Source organism: Podarcis gaigeae (genome assembly GCF_964106915.1).
Source record: "Podarcis gaigeae genome assembly, chromosome: 4".
Lineage (NCBI taxonomy): Eukaryota > Metazoa > Chordata > Lepidosauria > Squamata > Lacertidae > Podarcis > Podarcis gaigeae.
Window position 1 is genome coordinate 55,198,669 of NC_139677.1, and position 20,271 is coordinate 55,218,939.

The 20,271-nt window shown below is 41.6% G+C and overlaps 1 protein-coding gene across 4 annotated transcripts in view; it reads right to left on the bottom strand.

Moving 5' to 3' along the window:
• Positions 1 to 20,271, bottom strand: part of ITSN1 (intersectin 1) — an 87,566-nt gene continuing 67,295 nt past the window's right edge. For all 4 annotated transcript variants that reach the window (XM_083735077.1, XM_083735079.1, XM_083735078.1 and 1 more), the window contains 11 exons: positions 15,269 to 15,390; positions 14,539 to 14,645; positions 13,268 to 13,451; positions 11,433 to 11,531; positions 10,079 to 10,246; positions 8,695 to 8,907; positions 6,693 to 6,814; positions 5,857 to 5,939; positions 5,687 to 5,770; positions 3,463 to 3,636; positions 1 to 2,295 (listed from right to left, as the gene is read on the bottom strand). In XM_083735077.1, the coding sequence (XP_083591203.1) occupies positions 2,147 to 2,295; positions 3,463 to 3,636; positions 5,687 to 5,770; positions 5,857 to 5,939; positions 6,693 to 6,814; positions 8,695 to 8,907; positions 10,079 to 10,246; positions 11,433 to 11,531; positions 13,268 to 13,451; positions 14,539 to 14,645; positions 15,269 to 15,390 (1,505 nt within the window). In that variant the 3' untranslated portion in view covers positions 1 to 2,146. The remainder of the gene's footprint in view (positions 2,296 to 3,462; positions 3,637 to 5,686; positions 5,771 to 5,856; positions 5,940 to 6,692; positions 6,815 to 8,694; positions 8,908 to 10,078; positions 10,247 to 11,432; positions 11,532 to 13,267; positions 13,452 to 14,538; positions 14,646 to 15,268; positions 15,391 to 20,271) is intronic.

The window sequence follows — 20,271 nt, forward strand, 5'->3', positions numbered from 1 at the left end:
TTAGAACGATGACATTTAATATTTTTCTGCCACTAAAGGATTTGTACCTTTTTTCCTCTACCACAACAATGTGTTATTTTCATATACATTATATTTCATAAAATGTTTTGATATGGAAAAAGGAAATCATGGGTTTAGTTCTATTTACATACTTTTAATTTAAACATTTTTGTACCAACATTGAAAAATAGAAACTTAAAAGTTTTTTTTTAAATTGTGTTTTCAACCAGTCAGTGGTAAACAATTGCATGCCTGTTAAGTTAAACTTCCTCTAAAACTTGGTCATTTGAAAGTTTCTAACTAAAGTGTGTTTCTCTGTTCCAAAAAATACATAAGTATGTCATTTCTGATACAAAATTCTACACTATCTTCAATAAATAAATAATAAAGCGATTCTTAAAAGTATGAAATGTAAACTTTTTCGTCCCTCCAACATACAGGATTTTTTTTAAAATAATTGCTGAAAATAATACAGTGGTCTCCTTGGAAATAATAGTACACAGACACTTTCAAGCACAGTTTACACTTATCACCAGACCTTAGCTACCTATCAAGTATAAAGCTATCCTAATTTCCTAATGGAAATCATAAAATTTTGCTGTGCTAGAGAACACCATCTCCACAGGAAACATGGAAACTGATACCAAAAACAACATGCAAAGAACAGTAAAGCCAACACGTTTCACAAGAACATTGACATGCTAACAGAACAGTCAACACCTCCCATTCTTAAAGTCCTTACAAAAATACCCATTTTTGCATGATCCTTGGGTAACAAACTGAAGAACTGGAAACACAAAGAATGAATGTGCCTGGTGCTGAAATGAACTCACTCGCAAAATTCCACCACTAACATTGTCCCTAGTTCAACAAAGTTCTCAAGAACATCCTTCTCTTGTTCGAATGACTTCGAAGTGCTTTGCTGAATCAAGGTTGTCCTATGTGGGTCACTGTGAGAGTGAATCCTTACATCTGCAACATAGCAATAAATTCCTTTGCAAAAACTTGTGACACCCAATGTTGAAACTGAAATTTTTTTTAGTGAACCACTTTTGCAGTTAACACTTTGTTGAGCTACAGTATGCTACCACCCTGATTTCAAAACCATGGTGTCAAATTTATTTAGGCACAGTACTATTTTCAATAAATTAAGTCCCTTCTGACTGCTGCTAGCCTCAGCTTTCCTGAGCTAGAGCAGCTGTTTTCTTGTCACTGCCTTTGCGCAATTGAGCAGCAGTTTAATCATGTTTAAATGGTACAGTAGAACACACAGAACGACTCCGCCAAACCTTGGTCTACAATTATTTACAACCCCATTGAAATGTAACCACAAAAAGCATTGATGTGTGGATACACAGTACTCCATTTGGGTGCAAGACACCCCAATGGGAAGCAGCAGGGATCAGGTCCCATTTATATTCTTTCTAAACAGGGGATACGCTTTGAATTCCTGGTCCCTAGACCGGGAATCCACCTAATGTTTGCTGCTTCCTAATAAATACTTGGAAAAACCAACCATCTACTCATTGAGAGCCTTCCAGATTATGGGCAACTGCCATTTAAATTTCAACTTGGAATAGTCTTTTCTTCTTCTCCCCCACCCCCACCCCTTTTATTTTTCAAAAACTGATTCAAAGATCACCATAAATTTCTTAAAAGAAACCCAAATATCTTACATGGCAAGAATTCATTCATGTCATAGGTATTTTCTATATAAATATATTCACATTATGTTTATACACCACTCTGTGGGGCAATAGGCACAACATTTCTAGGGGTAATTTACAGAAGTCTGCAAAGACATGTCAGTGCCACCCTCTCTTCTTGGCACCACATGCTGCAGTACCCAGAAAAATGTGCAGTGTTTTAGCACGGGCTACAGCTCTGTTTTTCTAGAAATCCTGAAAGCTACAGCAGAGGTTCCACAGAAAATAAAACAAACAAAAAACAAATCAACCCCCCCTCCAAAAAAGTTACATTTTCCTCACAAACTTGGAATTCAATTTTCTGCAAGGATTATCCAGCTACAAAGAGTTGTGTGGCATTGATAAGTATTTTGTTTCATATAAAAGGTCTGAGGATTCCTAGACAGATTTTATAGGCGCCTATTGCAGTGTTTTCAGGTTAGAAGAAACGTCTTCCTTTTTTAAGGTTCATCGAACAGCTGCAGATCCAGTCGGACAACTATCTCTCCTGTTGGAACTTCATGCAAGAGAAGACACTTTGTCACTGGACCCTTTGAGCCCTGGTCCTTCTTAATGTCTGCTACTCGGATTTCTGTTCGGCCTAAAAAGTCTGAAACAGAAAACATACATAATGGTTAGAAATTACATATTCCCTGCTCCCATGAAGAACCACCTCTGGCAAGATGTTAATTCAGAAACAGCATGAGCAAACCAAAAACAGAAGCAGAAAATCTTGCTACGCATGCAGCAGTTTTATAATCTGTCAATGGAGATTTTCAGTTTCATTTCACTGGTGTTCTAGTGCTAGAGAAGAAGGGGCAGGGACATAAACCTGCAGCAAAACCTTCAAATTAAACAATGGAAGCAGTCAGGATAGAGGTAATAGGAACAGGAAAATGAATATTGACAGAAAAAGGGATGGAAACAGGAGATGGGGAGTTCCTCTGCTACGTGCAGGCCAGAGCAAAAAATTGAGCAGGAAACAATCATGTACAGTGGTACCCCGGGGTACATACACTTCAGGTTACATACGCCTCAGGTTACAGGCTCCGCTAACCCAGAAATAGTGCTTCAGGTTAAGAACTTTGCTTCAGGATAAGAACAGAAATCATGCTCTGGCGGCACAGCAGCAGCAGGAGGCCCCATTAGCTAAAGTGGTGCTTCAGGTTAAGAACCGTTTCAGGTTAAGAACGGACCTCCGGAACGAATTAAGTACTTAACCCAAGGTACCACTGTACTGTAAAAAGGTAAACGGACCCCCTGACCATTAGGTCCAGTCATGACCAACTCTGGGGTTGCGGCACTCATCTTGCTTTATTGGCCGAGGGAGCCGGCGCACAGCTTCCGGGTCAAGTGGCCAGCATGACCAAGCCGCTTCTGGCGATCCAGAGCAGTGCATGGAAACGCCGTTTACCTTCCCGCCGGAGTGGTACCTATTTATCCACTTGCACTTTGACATGCTTTTGAACTGCTAGGTTGGCAGGAGCAGGGATCGAGCAACAGGAGCTCACCCCGTCGTGGGGATTCGAACCGCCGACCTTCTGATTGGTAAGTCCTAGGCTCTGTGGTTTAACCCACAGTGCCACCCGCGTCCCCAATCATGTACTGTCTCTAGGAGTTTTTTTCACTCCTGCCTAGAGACCAAGGTGGAGCCTGAGCCCACACACACGGACCTCAGCAGAGGGACAGCAAAAATGAGCTACCCTAAGTTGTCGTACACTCACATAGACGTGTACATAACCAAAAGACCAAGCTCAGAAGCAAGAGTGTCACTTACCATCTGGTGAGAACTGATCCCTCTCAAACACTGTTATGCAAAGCACATCCTGTTCCAAATCTTTGATAAAGAACTGGCAGTTAGAATTCCACTTGGGGTTCAGTGTGTCCTGTATAGTCTTGGTAATATGACACTGAGAGCCCATCGTCACTTCACAATACGGGTTACTCTTTCCTGAAAGCAGAAGGCAAGTAGATGCACAGCCGTGATCAAACATTTGCACACACAAATTTGGTAACTTGCTTCTGTGGTTTTGACACGAGAGAATCGGAAAAGGCTTTTTGTACCTCCACCATTTGATTTAGCGAAGAAAACAATCGAATGCATCGGGCAGCCTGTGCTACCTGTGGGTGAGTGCGCCAAAACTGAATCTGGCATCAGGTATACAAGACTGCTTTCTACATCAAATCTGACCCAGCCAGGGCTGGCCCAAGACATTTTGGCACCAGAAGGGAACCACAAAATGGCACCCCACCAGCTCGCCAAGGAAGAAGGGGTGACAGAGGACCTACACCAGCAACAAGGGGGGAGTGAAGTTCTATACTGGAAACAAGGAGGGAGAACAGCAACAGCAAATGATGCATTCATTGGGTGCCAGATCTGCCCCTGTGGATCCTGCCACCTGAGGAGGTCAGCTCACCTTGCCTCATGGTGTTGGCCAATAAATAGGGCCATGAATACCATGGGTGGCAAATTTGGGTGGACATTTCTCCGGAGGGGTGTGTAGTGGTCGGTAATCCTTATGTTTGACTGTGTGCCTGAGAATGCACAGTTAATAATTGTCAATAATTTGCTGAGTTAATAATTGGAACTGGAATATAAGAAAGGGAGGTATGAGGTCTGGAAAACAAGTTAAAAGAAAATAAGTAAATGGAAATTTTATGTGTCTTTATTTTTTCTGTTTTTGTATTTTTTGCGTATTTTGTATTTTTGTTGTTTTTCTTTTTGTTTTTAAAGTATTTCTTTTGAAAAAGTTTAATACAGTGGTGCCCCGCAAGACGAATGCCTCGCTAAACGAAAAACCCGCAAGACGAAAGGGTTTTCCGATTTTTTAGCGGCTTCGCAAGACGAATTTCCCTATGGGCTTGCTTCGCAAGACGAAAGCCCATAGGGAAATCTCCGGGGACAGCGGGGAAGCGCAGCGCGCCTTCTCCTCTGTTCCTGGACCTGTCCTAAGGCTTGCGGTGGGAGGTCCGGGAACAGAGGACAAGGCGCGAAGGGCTTCTCCTCTGTTCCCGGGGCTTGCGGTGGGAGGAGGGTTTTTCCTCCCCACCGCCAACATTCAGAACAGCATTCTGAATGTTGGCGGTGGGGAGGAAAGCCCTCCTCCCACCGCAAGCCTTCAGGACAGGTCCGGGAACAGAGGGGAAGGTGCGCAGGCTGTTCTGAAGGCTGGCGGTGGGAAGAAAAGCCCTTCTCCCCCCAGCCTTCAGAAGAGTTCCCGCCTAGGCTGCGGGGGAGCCCTGCAGGGGAAGTCTTGCAGGGCTCCCCCAAGCTGCGAATGTCTGCCCCTCGCGCGGGGCAGCAGGCTGCTATCCGCAGCTTGGAGAGCCCTCTGGACCTCTTCTGAAGGCGGGGGGGGGGGCAAAAGTCTTTGTCCCCCCTGCCTGCCTTCCCGGGGGATTTTAAAATGCTGGTGGGCGGCAGCACTGCCGCCCGCCAGCATTTTAAAATCGCCCCAGGACAGCGGAGAAGGGGGGGGGAGCAAAGACTTTCGCCCCCCGTCGGCCTTCAGAAGAGGTCGGGGGACAGACTGTCCCCAAACCTGGTCTGAAGGCGGTTTCCATAGGAACGCATTGATTGATTTTCAATGCATTCCTATGGGAAACCGTGCTTCGCAAGACGAAAAACTCGCAAGACGAAAAGACTTGCGGAACGAATTAATTTCGTCTTGCGAGGCACCCCTGTAAATATTTATTAAAAAAAGAGAATGGAAAAAGAGCTGGGACTGGCAAGCTACAAAACATGGCTAAAGGGGGAATCTAATGCAGATGGGAGGCTTTTACCATGTGAAAATCACTAACACTATTTTAAAATTTGCTGGCTATATCAGTCTATATAGAGTGCAACAAAACACCATTTTACAGAACTTAACATTTCCCCCTGACAACCTGTTTTACATTAAATGATCAAAGCACCCAAGAAGTTTCCCTTCTTTTTGTCACATTTTACACACAACACACATTCTTATATACACAGACACAGAGAGAAATGAAGTTCTTACCGTGGGATCTGCAGGGCTTCAGTTCAATACCTTCAACAATGTTCACCATTAACCTTCCAATACCGGTTGCCCTTTGGGATCGGACTGTGGCAAGAACAGGCAAGAGTCATTAAAATACTCTCTTGAAATTTTGGGGAAAACGTCTAAATACTGTACCCCCATTGCGGTACCTAAATAGGCCTTTTCCCTCTTCTTCTTCTCTGTTTCTATGTAAAGTTCAGAAGCAGCTTTGATTTTCTGAACCCAGGCCGTCCTTGAGAGGGAGAAAGAGAAGGTGAAAAGGAAATTACGTATCATTATGAAGTACATGCAAGTGAGCAAAGCTGACTGCATGCAGGTAGGAAGAAGATCTAGATAAAGGCATTAACGTCTTTGCATTATAGTCATACCTTGGAAGTCAAACAGAATCCGTTCCGGAAGTCCGTTCAACTTCCAAAACATTTGGAAACCAAAGCGCAGCTTCTGATTGGCTGCAGGAAGCTCCTGCAGCCAATCAGAAGTTGAGGAACCCACGTTGGACTATTCCAAAAATAGTTCACAAACCAGAACAGTCACTTCCGGGTTTGCGGTGTTCAGGAACCAAAACATTTGAGAACTAAGCTGTTTGAAAACCAAGGTACGACTGCATGTTTAGTTCTCAGGAGAAATATGGATGTGATGTGAGAGATCTGGGAATAGGACCTTCATTGCCATTGTTGAATGTTTTCAAGTTAATATTCAGTTTGGGATAGTAGTGCTGGTACAGAGGAGGTTTAACCTTTTTCCCTGCACTGTTTTCCCAGTTAAAATTTCTCTAAGACTCAAAGCAGGCAGCCCATAGTTGCTACGGGAGGATAAACAAATCAAGGAAAGTGCAAGTAAAAAAGATGGCAACATCAGAAACGGGAGAAATCTCATTATGAAACTGTGTGTGTGTGTGTGTGTGTGTGTGTGTGTGTGTGTGTGTGTAAAAGAGCTTTTACATATTCCCATTATGTTCAGTGCCAATACAGAGATTTTTTTTTACCTTTCATTTATGCTTTCTGCACGGAGTGTGTAGACCCGATCAATGTGAGAGATATGAAAGATGGGCTCGTCGCCAGAAGGATCCGTGGGCAGTTTAACCAAGACCTCGTTTAGAAATATGGGCTGCAAGAAAAAAAATAGTTAAGTGTTAAGCTAGGTCAAGTCAGAATGAATGCTCTATAACAGGAGTCAAGTTCAACAAAAAAAATGACTAGCATGCTGTGCTTGGGACAGCTGGGCAGACATACCCTTAAGAACTAGGAGTGTCTCCGAGCACATGCTCAGCCCAGGAATTTGTGATCAGTACCAGAAGAAAGATCACACATCCTTTCACACAAAAATTCATTTCTGGTCTCCATCCCATCCAGGACCATTTTTCAGAAACCAATTTTTAAGGGAGAGTACGAAGCTTTTTAGCTGTTGCGATTGTTAAGATACTTTAAAAAAAATCTTCTTATTGAAAACACATAGTGCAATAATATACTGAAATAAATATATATATAGAGAAAACAAAACAATTACAAAAACTCTACAGTGCAACATTTTGTTGCAGATCCCACTGTTGTCTACTAGCATGGTTCAATTTCTACGTGATTTTTAGCATTCACAGACTTTACCATAAAGAAAGAGGGTAAACATATTACCAGACTGCACCAGGGAAATGGTAATCCCAAAAGCAAATCCAAAACTCAACAAAAGTAAACAAGAAAGAATGTTTTTCAACCATCTATGGCTAGTTAGCAGAAACCTGGACCCTTAACACACTATAGCTTTTCTTCTGGATTAAGATACATATACTCATTGAAGTTATCTGCCTGAATCTTAGTTACAAATGAAAATATTTGAGAGTTTCTAGCTTGGGCTTCAGTCCAGATAAAGCTTTGGCCTGGGCCAATATCCACACAACACTTTAGCGTAATGATGATAGAGTAGGGTGGGGACTCTACAGCTAGAAATGTTGTGACGTTTTTCCTTGAAGGAATGTGTCAATAATGCATTAAATGTTAGCTTTACTCCCACTCATAGCAAGTAGCAACCTATGCTTTTCTTTATTCACTTGCATGGTCAAAACAGCGGGCTAGCTCACATATTACACATGGTAACTAAACCAGGGTTATTACGCACAGCCAATTACATGGTGGGCATGTCTTCTGAAACCGATTTGTTGCATTCTCACTTCACATCTTTACACCATCATTGTGTACTTATGTGTGCACCTAAAAAAAAGGGCTATATTTGAGGTGCATCAAAACTAGTTGAGTGGAGTGCTCCTGTACAATGTTGCAGTCAGCTAGGAAGCTATTATTCCATTCTCCCTTCCTGGCCAAAGGTTCCCTGCACCTGGTAAATATGCCTGGAAAGATCTCACCTCATATTGCAAAACACATTTGTGGTGTCCATGTGGTTTTCCTATACAGAAAATATATCCAATTAAGAAATTTCCTTGCCAACAAATGTCCGTATAATTAAAGCTATGGTTTTCCCAGTAGTGATGTATGGAAGTGAGAGCTGGACCATAAAGAAGGCTGATTGCCGAAGAATTGATGCTTTTGAATTATGGTGCTGGAGGAGACTCTTGAGAGTCCCATGGACTGCAAGAAGATCAAACCTCTCCATTCTGAAGGAAATCAGCCCTGAGTGCTCACTGGAAGGACAGATCCTGAAGCTGAGGCTCCAATACTTTGGCCACCTCATGAGAAGAGAAGACTCCCTGGAAAAGACCCTGATGTTGGGAAAGATTGAGGGCACAAGGAGAAGGGGACGACAGAAGATGAGATGGTTGGACAGTGTTCTCGAAGCCACAAACATGAGCCTGACCAAACTGCGGGAGGCAGTGGAAAACAGGAGTGCCTGGCGTGCTCTGGTCCATGGGATCACGAAGAGTCGGACACAACTAAACAACAACAAATAAATTTCTTGTGTTGCCTAAGCACCTTTTTCACGTGAAAAAGTAATTGGATGTTATCAATATTTCTGAATTTCCATTTAAAACAAATTCTTACCGTTTTGTACATTTTATACTGCAGGTTAGACTTGGGGCTGAAGACCTTATCTGTGCCAGACGAGCCGAGAGGTTTTATTATCTGTGTCAGCAGGAGGAAGTCGTTGAACAGAAAGCCATACAGCTCCTTGTTGCTCTTGGCCTTGTAGAGTTTCCCACTGTGTAGAAATTTGCGTGGCCCCAAGCAGTTTGTAACAGAGTTAAAAACAAGTTGCTGATGGGAACAGAAAGGGAGGGTGGGGAGGGGGGGAAACCACAACAAGTGAGATGAATAAAAATATACTTGTTCTGATAACGTTGGATACAGCTGCAGAAATCTGACAACAGCTTCAGCTCGTTTGCAGGCATAATGATGGCTTAGTGCTTGACTCTCAGCAGTGAAGAGCCAGCACTTGGTGGAATGGCAGGGATACTTCCGTTAGTCCTAGAATTATCCCTTTGCCCTTGTACCCTTCAATAAGGGTGGGTTTACTTACAATAAGAGGCGAAGGATTCTGACTGATGCCTGATTTTCTTCACTGGTGCTACACATTCGTATAGGAAGTAGGAGGAATGTGTAGACCTAATTAATGGCTGCATTAGCAGCTCAAACTAAGCCATAGTTTAGTGTGATGTCCACAAGTAGGAATGAGAGGCCGTGATCACTGGGCTCATGTTTTCCCCATCTCCATTCCACACACATGTGCAGTGAAAAAGGGGGAACATGAGATGGCAGTAGCTCGTTCCGGCTTGTGCACTGTACCTTAACCTGATGTGCAAACATGGTAGGTGAGTTATTACAGATTGGTGTCAAAGATTTAAAATGAATTCACCTAGTTTAGCTGACCATTTCCCTCCACTGTGCTGAATTGTAATCTGTACACTCTTTGGGGGCAGGGAGTTGTCTTGCTTTTATACCACAAAATGCTAAAACCACAAGGCCTTAGTAAGTAAGTAAAAAACAAATGCACAACAATTTCAAGTGGTTATTTGTCTGGAATGCCTACTTTATACATTCCAGAAATTTCTCAATTGCCCTAGAGTGATATAGCTAACAATTCCACTTTGCATCCTTCATAAACAGAACTTGCTGAACTTTTCTGAATCAAAGCTAGATTTTGCAACATACTTTATTGGGGGGAGGAGAGGGAAATTATGAACTGAATAAAACCTGTGGTCCTCATTTCATTGCAGAAACGTTAAGTGACAGATGGCTGATGTAACGGGTTCAAGAGATAAGTGGAAAGAGAAAATTGGCAGGAAAAAATGCCAAATGAAGAGCAGGATGAATTTGTGAAGACTTACCAGCATCTTTTTAGCTAGAGAAGTTTATCAGCATTGTTTCCTAAGCCATCTTTTCTGGAAGATTAGTAACTACAGTCTGATTCTACGTATTTCAGCTTTACCTCTGATAGTCCTTCACACTGAACGTGAGCCTGGATCCATTCAAGCCTGTCTGAGTTCTCCTTCTCACGCACCCCTTCGTTAACCTGTGAACAAAGTTCTTCCGCTTTCTCCAAAGCCTGTTTCAAGTGGCTGTGATCAGGGTGATTTTCAGGAGTATTTTCTAATATCTGCAGGCAAATAAACTGGATCAGGTTCTTATAAAACTGCATATCTATTCCTTCTTAAGCACCTGAAAAATTAAATATATCTTTAGAGATATAAAGAACATTAAGCACCCAAAGTAAATGTTATTAAATAAATCCTGCCCTAAATCAATGGAAAGAAAAACATCACTGCCTCTTGATTGCCAAAATGCTATAAAGATTACTTCTCTTCAAATCAATCCCTTTTTTATCTTCCCTGTGTTAATCTAATAAAAATGGAACATTTCATTCTCTTACACAATCACTTATTTAAAGAAAAATGGGCCTGATCAGTCCCCACTGGACTTTTTGCCCTGTAGGTCAGGGTCTATCCTTCTGATTAAACTGCATGCTGGAAGTGAAGAAAGATGAGGAAGAGAACAGTCCTCTTACCCCAGGCTGTAAACAATTCACATAACTAAAGAAAGCAACTTGCACTAAGAAGGGGGAGGATTTCTCTTTTGCACCAAGTGGTGCAAAACGTTGCAGCTAGACTGTTGATGGGAAAAGACTATTGCCAGCAAATAACTCCCATGCTCAAAAGCTTGCACCAGCTGCCTAGACATTACAGGGCCAGGTTCAAGGTACCTGTATTAATTTATAAGGCCTTTAACAACTTGGATTCAAGATACCCCAAGGGCCACCTAATTGGTTATATCCCTGTTGAATCACTGAGGTCTTCAGGGGAGTCATTCTTAATCTACTGACTCACAGTCAGTAGGCCCAGCAAACAGTTGGCCTGCTGGGCCATTCTGGGCAGACCACACCATGTCTTGAGCCCAATTTCATGTATGGAAAAGTTCAAGCCATGACAGAAGAAGAAGAAGAAGAAGAAGAAGAAGAAGAAGAAGAAGAAGAAGAAGAAGAAGAAGAAGAAGAATCTGGATCTTCCTTTGCATCAAAAATTCAGCATTTTGCTCTCTTTTTCTGTTGTCCTATAGAAGACACCAGAAGTAGTGCAGGGCACCCAGTTGAAAGAATACTAACTTTTAATGTGCTCCCTATTGTTCCTTTGCATCTTTGGTTTGAATTCAGACATACTACACATCCTCATGACTTAATAGACTATAGAAATACGGATCCCATGCAAGAAAAACTTAAACTCTGACTCTAGCTTCTTAACTATAGCAGTTTTGGCAACATATTTCCACACGTTCGCAAAAGGACTTACATTTTTAATTATCAGAGGATATCGCGTTACTCGTTGCATAGGCTTTAGCAGAAAACTTGACAACGGCATTCCTTTACAGCGAGGCTCCATAGCTAACCTCTGAAATATTGAGAGCAAGAAATGTTGGCAGCTAGATTATGAAGGTCAGACACAAGTATTTTTAAAAATGCCCAAAGCACACTGTGGTCTCCGTTTATTCTCTACAAATGTGGCTTCCTAGGAGTGGTGAGGACATGCCAGGAAGCAATTTCAGTGGTTCCTCACCAGTGTGAAGGGTTCTTCCTTCAAAACGTTGACAAAGGCTAGGTCTGTTCTCGAGGCCATAAATGGTCTTTTGTGGTTGGAAATAAGCAGGCGGTTCTTTTATTGGCACATTTAAGTCAACATTTTAAATCCAAGTAGACTTTTTATTATGTGATCTCAAACATTGTTTCCCTTAGGTGGCAGAGACAGAATAGTTTAAAAATGAGGCCTGGATCACAATTACTAGTTGTTTGTTGTATTCTAAGATTCTGTAAAACAGTTAAGCGTATGCCTCAAAGAAACAACTGTTCAAGTGTTTTGAGGCCTGTGTTGATATACCACATGTTATTCCATTTATGTTATGTGTTGTATTGGGAGGAATCACACTGTATATACTGTGTAGAGCAGTGAAAATTCAGCATTTAACAACTTCCTGTATCTGTCAACACACATGCTTCAGCAAGGCCAAAAGAGAAGGAGGGGAGGGGGAAAGCCACCTAGGTTTTAAAAACAGAACTCTCAAAATAACGCCATCATTCCACAAGTACAATGGGCAAGGGAAGACCCCCCTCCCACCCCATGCTCCTGTCCCAGAATGGAAAGAAGGGGATACAAAGCCAAAGAGCATTTATAACCAATTAACATAAGCAAGGGTAAAAAAGACAGAATTTCCATTTCCAATTCTTGTGTACAATCCTTTCCTGAATGGGCACAATACCCACAAGAAGAAGGGTTCTCTATACTACCCTGGTGCATGTGTATAGGCACACTACAACTATCGCATCAGGCCATTAGGGGGAACAGAGAGCTAATATCCTGTGACCACGAGGAGGGAAGTGCTAGGCAGAATATGAGAGACTCATACAGTTCTGTCATTACTTCTGAAAGTCTAAGATCCACACTGGGGTGGGGGAAGAACCAAGGCTCTGTTATGTCCTTCAGCGCATAGGCACTGTGCCCTGGGGGAGCATATATTATTATATAATAGATATATTTTCTTCGCTTGCTTGCCATGAACCTCTATTGTCTATTCATAGCAAGAGTACAGAATTTTTCCACAACGTGGCAATACAAACAGCTTTTTATTGGATTTGGTTGACCACTTTTGGAAACATGATTTTGGGAACAGATGGGTCCCGAGCAAGCAGAACTCTTCATGCCTCTTTCGTGCACTCAAGGAGGATATATATATATATATATGCAGTCTGCCATGCTGAATCACAAACTGTTTTTGAAACCCTGCTGATTTTCGAAAGCAACCTGCCACACTGTACAGAGGACTTCAGTTTGAAAAGATGTCAAAAGGCTTGTTGACAGATCTCTAAACCATGACCCAGTTATAGAGGAACATGACGGAATCAGGATCCTGGTTGGCAACCCTAGGTGGCAGTGTAGTGACTATCTCCACTGCCACTTTCATCTAATCTCCAGTCAATTGGTCACTAGTATAGGACAAATGCAGAGAAATCAGTTAAAATGTGTGAAGCTGCTTTTGGTTACATTTCCTATATGGCTCTTTTTAAATAAATTAAACCCAGAAAGTAGATGCACGAGTTTCTTTGAATAAATTACCAATGTGGATATTTTCTTACTTTAACGAAGTCCTTGAACTCGGGGACTTCGTCTGTCTTCTGCTGGATGAGGGCTGCTCCGTTCAGCTGGCAGCTACAGAATCGAATGTAAGGCTGCATGTGTGGAAGCTGTGCTGTCAGGATATCACCAATCATTTTGACAGGCATCCTCTCTCCTGACATTTTCTTACGAACACGCAGTGCCCTGAACACAAAACAGAAAACGGGGAGAGATGTTGAAACGCGTTCAGTTTAATATAGATGTACTATGTCTCCTGCCAACCTAGCAGTTCAAAAGCATGTCAAAGTGCAAGTAGATAAATAGGTACCGCTCCAGCGGGAAGGTAAACGGCGTTTCCGTGGGCTGCTCTGGTTCGCCAGAAGTGGCTTAGTCATGCTGGCCACATGACCTGGAAGCTGTACGCCGGCTCCCTTGGCCAATAAAGCAAGATGAGCGCCGCAACCCCAGGGTCATTCATGACTGGACCTAATGGTCAGGGGTCCCTTTACCTTTACTATGTTTCCATATAAAAGCAGCAGAGACCTATTATGGTAATGAAACAATGCTGTCTTATTGTAAATTGCTTTGAGGTTTTTTGCTTTGAGTGATATTGAAGTCAGATCAATCAAACCATAACAGGTTAGCCATAATTTATGCATTAATATAGAGCAGGGGTAGGAAACTCTGGCAGGTGGGTGCAACAGCACACTTGTCAAGCTTCTGACACCAGATGACTGACATGTGGCTTTTCCCACCTACCTGTCCCTTGCGTAGTGTGTTTCCTAAGCACTTAAAAGCCAGCCGGTTATAGAGGATTACGTGAGTAGTGATCTCCCATTGCTTGTTTGGAAATGGCCTGTTAAAAATTCCCACCACTTACAAACCCAAGATCTGTACAAAAGGAAGAGACTGCTTAAAAAAGGAGAAAATAAATTGCACAGTAGGATTCATAAGTCGCTGGAGTGTAATGTGTCTCACTAGAAACATGCCCATTAAAAACTTGACTTTGACTTCAAAATTATATCTGGTGGGAAATTTCGTAAATGCACATTGCTTCTTTACTGCACCATCATATTTTGCAACTACGTTCCACCTATGTAAAGATTTATATACACCCCCTTTTGCACAAACCATATTCAGCCATCATCATGAAAGAAAAAAAAGACTTAATGCATTATTTCAATCCCTACAATATTTTTTTCTTTCCATGTGCTGCTGAAAAATGAGAACAATGAAGGAGAAAGCATCCAAATATGTAGCTGGCAATAAAACATTTTCAAAAGCAACTTACTTCAGTAGTTTGATATTGCACATAATCAGCTCTTTCCAATTTACAAAAATCATAGCAACCTCTTTTTCTGTCAACAGCTCGGAGTCCATCAGTGGCTTCTGGAAGATCTGGAGATTCAAAGGAACAATTTAGAACACACAATAAGCCTATTCACTGTGATTCATCTGCAGCCACTGCTTTGAATTAAAGCTCTGCAGATCTCACTTCCTGCCTCATTCTGATCATTTGATGGAGTGAAATGCAGTCAAAGATAAGCACTTTTAATTCCTTTGGTTTCAGCGGAAGATACTTAACTCTCCCATTCAAAACAATCAGAGCTCAATAGCCTTAACTGCAGCAGGATCATATCCACACCTATTAGAATAGTTGATGGTGGGCGACTACATGCTGGCTTCTCCTACAGGAAACTGCAATAAACTGTTAGATTTTAGACTGTATTTTTTTAGCCCCTTCCAAAAACACTGCCTTCAGAAAAACAGTGAACAAAAAATGCCTTTTATTTTCCTATTCGTTTGCAGTCTCCTTCAGCGAAGCTATTGATCATGGGATAACTGGGACACACAGTTTTGATTTCCAAAGTTCTCAAGTTGCACAATTCCCATTCAATCCTGCAAAGGTCTCCGGAGCTCCGGGTTTCAAAAATTTCATGTTTGACCCTTTTTACGATGAGGCTAGGGTGAGAAAACACACCAGGAGAAGTTGTTGTTCAAATGTGTACAGTCAGCCTCACCTCTGTTACCAGCTGCAAGTCATTCACATAGTTCTCTTCTGTTACTATGAGTTCATGGATGTAGCCCTGCCGTTTCCTTTCAGTGGGTGTCAACATGTCTAGGAGGTGCAGATCAGCACACCCTGGAAAACACAAGGAAAGGAACAGCATTCACTCTTTGGAACACTAACCCAGTTCCTCATAAAAGGCAAGTTACAGTGCTGAGTTAACAATCCTTGTTATCTGTGCTACAATTAGCACAGAATGGAATGTGTGGGATGTCTGGCTTGTTTGAAAAGAGTATTAAAACTGTGCCCAAGGCATAATTCTCTTGGAGATGGTAAACCTGTGTTTGAATTCAACCACTTCAGAGTGCAGGCCGAGGCTTAACATGTGTCTGAAGTGACCACGACTTGCAATGTCAGCCAGAACTAGGTCTATTGTGCTAACCTATTTAAAGCTGACACACTAAGCTTTCAGACACAGCAAAAGGTAAATTATAAGGCATTAGTTGGAACCACCTCCCTTGCATTGTGTTACTGAGACAGAACACTCTATGTTTCTACACCTAGGAAAGAATATTCTCTCAAGCAATTGTACACTGGATTCAGTTTTCAGTTGATAGCACTTTGGAAAGCATATTTGAACTGACGATATTGATTGTATAATACTTTCACTAAATTTCGGACTGAATTTTTACACAGCTGCCCCGTTTTGCTTATCTAAATTGAGTTTTATAATTTACACTGAGATTTTATCATTCTTTATCTTACGCTACCTAGAATGCTTAACTGAAGCCCAATCTAGAAAACTGCTAAACTAAAAAAAAAAAAAAGCTTACATTAAGACTTCAGGGTGATCTCTTCTTTCTGATGTAACAAGCAACTCATTTCCACCAGGATCTGAGTGTCATGCTTTTAGATGCCAAAGTTGAGAGCCTACTCTGGTATACAGACTTTAACAACTAGACAAATGGCCAACAGCATTTGGGGAGAGGCAGTAACTCAGTGGTAGAGCACACTTTTTACATGCTGAAGCCCCCAAGCTGAATCCCTGGCATCCCTAGCTAATTCTGGGAAAGGGCCTGTTTGACACCCTGGAGAGTCACTGTAGATAAAAATGAGCTAGAAGATCCAGTGATCAGACTCAATAGAAGGCAGCTTCGTATGTTCCCAAGATCCAAATCTGAAGCTTGACAAACCCACAAATGCAGATCTTTCTGGAGAGGTGCCCTATAGCTAGGGAAAAATTATACTGAGCAATTGTTCACCTTGAAGCCCCATGTGCAAGATGAAGAGAGGCATAATATATTATTAAAATCTGTACTCATAGCAATAAGAGGCAAGTCTCAAGCTTATGCTGATTGCTGAATAAGGAGGTTTGTTCTTGTACCATAAAAATCATGATAAAACATATTTTGATTCAAAATATTCCTCAGAGGCATTCCAATTCAATGCTCTTCTTTTTTAAATTAAGATTTCTTTAGGTAGCCTTTCTTTGATAGCCAGCTCTAACAATATGCGGGTAGCTGACTTTAGCCAAAAATATTTTTTTAGAAATAGCTCATCCAAGTTGTTTCTTTCACAGAACAGAAGTCACAATCTCACGTCAGTTTGCAGCCCCAATAACACAGTTAATTTTAGGCAGTTTAAGTGGGGTATTTTTTGCTCAAGTTGGTTGCCAGGGTATCAGTGAAATTAGCTCTACAAAGTCAGGGTAGGAAACCTGTGGTCCTCCAGACACTGAACTACATCTCTCATCATCACCATCCCTGGCTGTTGGCCATGCCAGCTTGGGCTGATTGCAGATGGAGCCAAATAACAAATATGGGGGCGCTATTCTCTCTGAAGAAACACAGTATCAGATTCATCCTGGAGGAAGACTTTAGCTGAAATGTATCGTATTATTACTATTTCAGTTCTTCATCAATAAACCCATTCTGTTCAGTAGGATTTGGTTTGCATCTTTTCACATGCTGTCCCCTTTCTGATGCTGCCTCCTGCCTTTTGATCTGTCAGTAAGGAAGAAACGGCAGCCCAATGACTGAAGAGTACTGCCATTAAGTAACTAAAAGTACTTATATCAGGTAATACACCAGTATGTCTCTTCTATAGTATTGACCTAATCATATACTATACTAATTATTAATATCACTTTTCAGAAGTTTTCATCATTTTCTAAAGCAGCGTTTTCTTTCAAAAATAATAATGACAACCTATGGTATTATTTCAGCATAATGAGCGACAAGTTGGCAGTAGGGGGCTTTTCAAGACAGTTGAGAGATACTTAACTCATACTTAATAATCATGGCAATCATGTGGACAGGAGCAGATTTTAGTAATACAGTCGTAACTTGGATCCCGAACACCTTGTGAGTTAAACGTTTTGGCTCCTGAACGCTGCAAACCTGGAAGTGAATGTTCCGGTTTGTGAATGTTCTTTGGAACCCGAACATCCGACGCAACTTCCGCGGCTTCCGACTGGCTGCAGGAGCCTGGTTTCCGAGCATTTTGGAAATTGAACAGACTTCTGGAATGGATTCTGTTCGAGTTCCAAGGTACCATTGTATGGACCCAATTTGGTGCCCTAAATACATAATAATTGTGGCCACTCTATCACACGTCTGATCATGACCTAACTTTGAGTGGGTCCCTGTATAAAAATATTATTTTGTGCCCCCTCACTCAGCATACTGTGCTGATGTGGAGGGCAAACTGCAGCAGATGTATTTCTGTCTCAAGCTGACATGCTATCCCACCAGCCTGCACCACTGCTGGAAGTTGGTGAGAACTGCTAGGCTGCCATTTTTAGGGGCAAAGACAGATCTGGTTCTCACACAGCAGGAACTAGGCTCACTGATGTCCCACAGAAGCAGTTGCTGCTCTACCGTGAATGCCTGGGTTGGGCTTTGATTTTAAGCATTCCCAGCCTTTGCAACAGCAGGTACCATATTTTTTGCTCCATAAGACACACCTAGTTTTTAGAGGAGGAAAGGGGGAAAGCCCCGGTTTTTTTGGAATCAGCTCACAGTTGGGCAGCTTCTTTTGCAAAGAGGAAAAGCCCCATTTTTTTTTGAGGATCAGTTCAAAGTTGTGCAGCTTCATTTGCAAAGGGGAAAATCCCCTTTTTTGAGGATCAGCTCAAAGTTGTTGAGCTTACTTTGCAAAGGGAAAAAATACTGTTTTTATGGGGTTCAATTCACAGTTCTGCAGCTTCTTTAGGAAAGGGAGCCATTTCTAAAGTTTCCAGACAGATAATCTAATCAGCCAGTCACATGTCGCTGGGGAAACAAACAGCCTCCGTCTGCAGAACATTCAACAATGGAGGCCTGGGCAAGGGGGCCAACAATCGACCACACATTTGCTCCATAAGATGCACAGACATTTCCCCTTACTTTTTAGGAGGAAAAAAGTGCATCTTATGGAGCAAAAAATACGGCAATAGGAAATTATTATTATGTATTCTGTGCCATCAGTGGCCATGACTCCTTAATGGGTTTCGTAGGTAAGATAGCTATATTCTTGTTCCCAAGGAGTCTACAGTTTAACATAGGAAAGAACGGAACAACGTGGGCAGAAACTATCACATTTACTTGAAGGTCGGTTGCAATTCAGAATAAGCACGAACGCAATTGGCAGCACAGGGACGCACAGTGCTGTGCTATACTAATTGACTCCCTGCTACGATGAAGAATCCATGTCACGTGTCACAGGATTGTAGGGTCAAGGGTCATCTACTCCAACCCCTTGCAATGCAGGAGTCTTTTGCCCAATGTGGGGCTCAAACTCATGACCCTGATATTAAGAGTCTCATGTTCGACTGACAGCTGTTCCAGTGTCAGCTTGCATCTCACTAGAAGACCAATATGAACATGAGACAGGCAAGTAGATAGATGGATATTTCCTTGTTTTGCTTTCAGTTGCCAGTCAACAACACGGAACTATCAAATACAGTTAAGATATTTTATCAAATAAAATGTTAGTGGAATGCTTGTCTTAGGGGAAGTGTCATCTTAAGTTATAGCCACTTCTTAATCAAATTGAAGATGAAGTTCAATTTCTTGTTAAGCTACTTGCTAGCCATTTCACACCCTAACATTTAAAACGACTAATTTCCCTCCATAATATTGCTGGGACAGAAGAACACAACAGCTCTTACATTAAGAATCTTGGGGATGTGAGGAAAATAATTTAAGAAGCAAAACTCAGTTCCAACAGCAGCAGGTTTCTCTACTTTATTGTAAAAATAAGTAACACATTTCAAAAATGAAACACTGTGTCATTTGCAAATGAAAAATCACAAATCACCCGGCCACCTCCTTTTTCTCTATTTAGGAATGTATCTCTTTCCAGAACAATAACTATCTCCAAGGGAGGTTAATGATATATATCAGGGGTGATTAATGTTCTTTGGGCCAAGGGCTGCATTGATCCATGACCAATCCTCCAAGAACTGCATAATAATATTATTATAATGATAATGATAATGATAATGATAATGATAATGATAATAATAATGATAATAATAATAATTTTTAATACCCTGCCCATCTGGCTGGGTTTCCCCAGCCACTTTGGGTGGCTTCCAACAAAGGATTAAAAATACATTAAAACATCAGTCATTAAAAACTTCCCTAAACAGGGCTGCATGGTAAGATGGGTGTGGCGGAGGCGGAAAAGAGAACCTGTCCAAAGTGGAAAGTTCATATATTTCATTTTCTTTCTATGCAAAGTCAGTCTAATCCTTTCCCAAACACATTCCATTTGTATTTTCTTTTAGATTTTAGATTCAATTACAGTATATTTTTCTGAATAAAATAAAGGTTAATAAGATAACGTATTGTGTCTTCCATCCAAAGTCAGTCTGTTCTGTTCTATCAGTATTTCCTTTTCTTTTTTTAAGTGAACAGTCTGCTAATAAGTAGCACTATTAATAACAGAAGCAGCAACAGGAAATAATCAATTAGTTTAGAAGCCCCAGCTGACTTAAAAGTGGAGAAAATAACCCAAGGACAATCAAGGGAA